This window comes from Hylobates moloch, unplaced genomic scaffold, assembly GCF_009828535.3.
Source record: "Hylobates moloch isolate HMO894 unplaced genomic scaffold, HMol_V3 SCAFFOLD_756, whole genome shotgun sequence".
NCBI lineage: Eukaryota > Metazoa > Chordata > Mammalia > Primates > Hylobatidae > Hylobates > Hylobates moloch.
This window is the reverse complement of record NW_026653031.1, coordinates 1-5688: the sequence shown is the minus strand read 5'-3', so window position 1 is coordinate 5688 and position 5688 is coordinate 1. Positions and strand designations below refer to the sequence as shown.

At 39.6% G+C, this 5688-nt stretch overlaps 1 protein-coding gene across 1 annotated transcript; it reads right to left on the bottom strand.

Moving 5' to 3' along the window:
* Positions 1–5046: 5046 nt before the first annotated feature.
* LOC116464462 (zinc finger protein 709-like) lies at positions 5047–5682 on the bottom strand. Its single transcript, XM_032147721.2, has one exon. The coding sequence runs from the start codon at positions 5662–5664 to the stop codon at positions 5299–5301; it is 366 nt and encodes a 121-aa protein (XP_032003612.1). The 5' UTR covers positions 5665–5682; the 3' UTR covers positions 5047–5298.
* Between the last annotated feature and the right edge of the window lie 6 nt (positions 5683–5688).

Sequence of the window (5688 nt, the reverse complement as noted above, 5' to 3'; positions counted from 1 at the left end):
AAAAAAAAAAAAAAAGTAGCTGGGCGTGGTGGTGGGCATCTGTAATCCCAGCTACTCGGGAGGCTGAGGCAGGAGAATGGCTTGCACCTGGGAGGCGGAGGTTGCAGTGAGCCAAAATCGTACCACTGCACTCCAGCCTGGTGACAGAGAAAGACCCTGTCTCAAAAAAAAAAAAAAAGATATGTTAGATAATGGAAATAAATGATCAATGACAACATTGGAGGTCCCTACCCTCCAAAGCTAAGGTATCCAACACAACCATAGCTTCCCTGTTAATCTCACAGGTTGGTTGTTATTTCATTTCCTTCAAAGATCTTAATTGCTTTCTATAAACCAAACCCTTACCTTTTATTAACCATCTCTCTTTTCCCAAATCTATAAGCATCAGGAAGGCAAGAACTTGTTTCATGTTTCTATATCCATAGCCTAGAATGTCTTGATCATTTGTGCTGAATTGTGTATGCTTTGATACTACAGTACCAGGCCTATGAGAAAGGTTAAAAAAATTAGCATCAAGAGCAAGATGGCTTGATTTGAACAGTGATTCTGTCTTTGCACCTTGCTAGGTTTGTGGTCTCTGAAAACTTATCTACACTTACAGGACTCTGCTAGTGCACAAAGGAGAAAAAAAGGGTATTATATAGTTTGCTAAAGACTCAGTGAACTTACATTTTTTTTTTTTTTTTTTTTTTTTTTTTTTGAGTCAGAGTCTTGCTCTGTCTCCCAGGCTGGAGTGCAGTGGCGCGATCTTGGCTTACTGCAAGCTCCGCCTCCCGGGTTCACGCCATTCTCCTGCCTCAGCCTCCGGAGTAGCTGGGACTACAGGCACCTGCCACCGCACCCGGCTAATTTTTTTTTGTATTTTTAGTAGAGACGGGGTTTCACAGTGGTCTCGATCTCCTGATCTTGTGATCCGCCCGCCTCGGCCTCCCAAAGTGCTGGGATTACAGGCGTGAGCCACCGCGCCCAGCTGAACTTACATATTTTAATTGAGATATTTTGTGGAAAACACTGTCCAATACACCGTAAGAAATATTTCCATGTTTAGATAATAAGAAAGGTTACGAGCAGTTCCACAGGACTAGGATCTGACCTCACACTCAGGTAAGGCCAAGTCTTATCCTGTTGAAGAGAAAAATGTCACACTTCCTTCATCAGACAAAGCTACTCAGCAATCATGATGGATCAAGACAAAAACAATAACCATGTCTCTAAAAATGGTAAAAGAGAACAGAGTTGAAGACATTAAAATGACCAAAATTACCCTCCACTCACTAATCCAAGTGAATGGTTTCTTAGGAATTAGGTTTAGCTCCACTTCATTCTTCCTGCCTCTAGATAAGAATAATGATTACCAGTGACACAATTAAGTTCACCTCACAGCAGGCAACACACACAGGAGTGTCTCAGTTTGGTGATTAACAATCAAGTCACCTAACAAAAATCCAAATCCAAAAAGAAGTTGTTTTGAGAAGGAGTCTTACTCTGTCGCCCAGCCTGGAGTGCAGTGGCGTGATGATCTCGGCTCACTATAACCTCCGCCTCCTGGAGTTCAAGCAATTCTCCTGCCTCAGCCTCTTGAGTAGCTGGGATTACAGGTGCACGCCACCATGCCCAGCTATTTTTAATATATTTTTTAGTAGAGATGGGGTTTCACCATGTTGGCCAGGCTGGTCTCAAACTCCTGACCTTGTGATCTGCCCACCTTGGCCTCCCAAAGTGCTGGGATTACAGGCATAAGCCACCGCACCCAGCCGAGCACCATCTTACTGATACTCCCCATAGTCATTTACGGTTTATGATCATTCTTATTACTACAATTCTTAACACTCTTCTCTTGACTACAGGTGTGATCCTGGTGATCTTTGAAAAAAAGGCACGGAAGCAACCATGATTTAAGTTTTTGGTATTATGAATGCATGAGAAATTTTCTGAGAAAAAATCATAACTATATTAAGAATAAAAAATTAAAAATTCCTAAGGAAAATACTTGATCTTGTATGCACATGATATTGACTCAGAACATATGAGGATTAACTCAATAAATTTAAAAACTTAATCTGAAAATCCCTGGATTAAGAAAATGTGGCACATATACACCATGGAATACTATGCAGCCATAAAAAAGGATGAGTTCATGTCCTTTGTAGGGACATGGATGAAGCTGGAAACCATCATTCTCAGCAAACTATCACAAGGACAAGAAACCAAACACCACATGTTCTCACTCATAGGTGGGAATTGAACAATGAGAACACTTGGACACAGGAACGGGAACATCACATACTGAGGCCTGCTGTGGGGTGGGCAGAGCGGGGAGGGATAGCATTAGGAGATATACCTAACGTAAAAGATGAGTTAATGGGTCCAGCACACCAACATGGCACGTGTATACATATGTAACAAACCTGCGCATTGTGCACACGTACCCTAGAACTTAAAGTATAATAATAATAAAAAAACTTAATCTGAAAATCTATAATTGCAATGGAATATTTTAATATATCCTTGCAGAAAAAGAGACAAGTAATAGCATACAAGTTATTTGAAAACAGTTAATAAAATATTTCTAAGAAACATCTACAGAAGCTTTTGTTCAACAAAAACATACACATAGTTTTTAATCACATATAATGAAACAAAACTGAAAATGTACTGAGAGATGACATTCAACTGTAATAGGAAACACCGACAATCTGCTTGATATTAGGAAGGTGCTTATTCTTACACTGTAGGACTGGGTAAGTGCATTCACTGCACAGTGCAGTGGAGGAACAAACACCCATGTAGTTCTTTTTGACTGCACCACTGTAGTTGTCACGGTGGAATCAGAAACACATAGTCACTGGTACTGTTAACAAAACATGGTATTTATTACATAAATAATACCTTCAATAAATTCAACCTAGAGATGAGGTGAGTCAGAATATCAGAGAATATTCCCAACTTTAAGAGTCTAAATATTGCCTGGTGGACACATTAGAGTTTCTAGGAAAATCCAAACTGCAGTGCATCTTTCAGTAGAACTTTTAAAGACAATTTGTGGAAAACTACATCTTTAAAAATATGGCAGCTGGGGCCATGCATAGTGGTTCACGCCTGTAATCTCAGCACTTTGGGAGGCCAAGGTGGGCGGATCATGAGGTCAGCAGTTTGAGATTAGCCTGGCCAACATAATGAAAACCCTATCTCTACTAAAAATACAAAAAAAATTAGCTGGGCTTGGTGGCGGGCACCTATAATCCCAGCTACTTGGGAGGCTGGGGCAGGACAATTGCTTGAACCCAGGAGGCAGAGGTTGCAGTGAGCCAAGATCGTACCACTGCACTCCAGCCTGGGTGACAGAGCAAGACTCTGTCTTGGAAAAAGAAAGTAAAGAAAGAAAAGAAAGGGAAAGGGAAAGAAAGAAGGAAGAAAGGAAGGAAGGAAAATATGGCAGCCAAGCAGTTAGTGGTGGTTCTAAGAATACCCTCAATTGGCAAAGCAAAGGATCAGGACAATGTGGTGGAAGCAGGTGTCCCTGAAGCCCCTATGCATCCATCTGTCTCCACATATGGTGGCTATAAAACCTGACTAATGCTTTCTTCACTTCTGCCTTCCATATCTCCTGCAAGTAGGCTATTGGTGAATTATACCATGGAGCCATAAAAGGATAGATTATGGAAAACACAGGTCACAACATAACCCATGTTAACACAATCCAGGATAGCCATTTCCAGCTATAGGTTATATGGTTCTATCTCAGATCTCTCTTATTAATGCAAAGTCTATTATCCAAATCACAGCCAGAAGGAATTACAAATAGCAAACAGAAGATGAAAATAATAATTCCAATGAGAGAGTATACTGTATGATAAACTCTGCAGACTCAAAAATTTATTATGATTATTTTTTAGCATAAAAAATAGAAAAAAGGGTATTCTGTCTTCCTCTAAAAAAGTTTCTTTTGGTCAGAAAGAAAGATGAAATACATATAATGATATCTAGTACCTGCCACATAAGGCCAGTAGGAAATCCTAAAAATTACCAAATTATCATTTTTTGATGGCCCGTTACAGCACAACTAACGAATATATAAAAATCAAAACTACTAGCTTATTATAAATACACTTCAATTCACTCATGAATCTAACAGACTTCAATATGGAAAGACAAAATTTCAGAAACTGATTTAATGAAAAAATACTATCAATTCAACTTGTGTACAACTGTATAAGAGCTTACAGAATTATCTCATCTCAATGTTCTTTTGTGAAAGTAATAGAAATCCCTAATTCGGAGATCCACTTTAAGAATCAGTAACTGATAATATGTTTTATAACGTTTCTGTCATGTTGTGAATTTTCTAGAACAATATACATGAATTAACTTGCATCAGGCTTTCCCATATTATCTACATTTATACAGTACCTCCCTAGTGGGAGTTTCAACATGAGATTGAAGGTTCACACATAAGGGAGTATCACATGAGCATTTGTTAAAATGGAAAACATTGCTATTTCTCACTTTTATAGGATTTCTATCTGGTCTGCATTCTCACATATAAGTATGTGGGCCAACTGAAGGCTTTCTCACAATGTCTATATTCAAGAAGTTGCTTTCCAGTGTGAGTTCGTTCATGGTTTCCAAGTAAACTAAGACAAATAAAGGTTTTTCCACATTTTTTACATTTATAGGGTTTTCCACATTCTTTACATTTTTAAGGTTATAAATTCTTTACATTTATAGGGCATATGAAAATTCTTTACACTTCATATGCCTTCTCATGGTCCTTAAAAGGTCACACGACCATTGAAGGTTTTCCCACACTGCCTACATTCGCAAGGTTTCCTGTCCAGTATGAATGCTTCCTCATATTCACACGTAAATAACTGAAGGTATTCCCATGTCTTATAGTCATAGGGTTTCTCTGAAATATGAATAATTTCATGTCTTCAAAAGGAAATGGGGGCCAGGTGTGGTGGCTCACACCTGTAATCCAACACTTTGGGAGGCCAAGGCAGGTAGATTGTCTGAGGTCAGGAGTTCGAGACCAGCCTGGCCAACATGGCGAAACCCCATCTCTACTAAAAATACAAAAATTAAGCGGGCATGGTGGTTCACACCTGTTGTTCCAGCTTCTCAGGAGGCTGAGGCAGGAGAATCGCTTGAACCCAGGAGACAGAGGTTGCAGTGAGCTGAGATCACACTACTGCACTCCATGTGGGGCGACAGAGTGAGAATTCAACAACTCAAAAAAAAAAAAAAAAAGGAACTAGGACAACTGAAAACTTTGCCATATTGCTTATATACATAGGGTTACTCTCCACTATGAACTCTTTCATGTATTCGAAAGGAACGGGAACACTTGAAGGCTTTACCACATTGTTGACATGCATAGGGTTTCTCTCCAGTGTGAGTTCGTTCATGGATTCGAAAGGAACGTGAGCAACTGAAGGCTTTATCACATTGTTTACATTCATAGGGTTTCACTCCAGTGTGAGTCCTTTCATGCATTCGAACAGAACTAGAACAACTGAAGGCCTTACCACATTGTTTACACTCATAAGGTTTCTCTCCAGTGTGAGTCCTTTCATGTATTCGAATGGAACTGGAACAACTAAACGCCTTACCACACTGTTTACATTCATAGGGTTTCTCCCCAGTGTGAGTCCTTTCATGCATTCGAAAGGAACTGGAACAACTGAA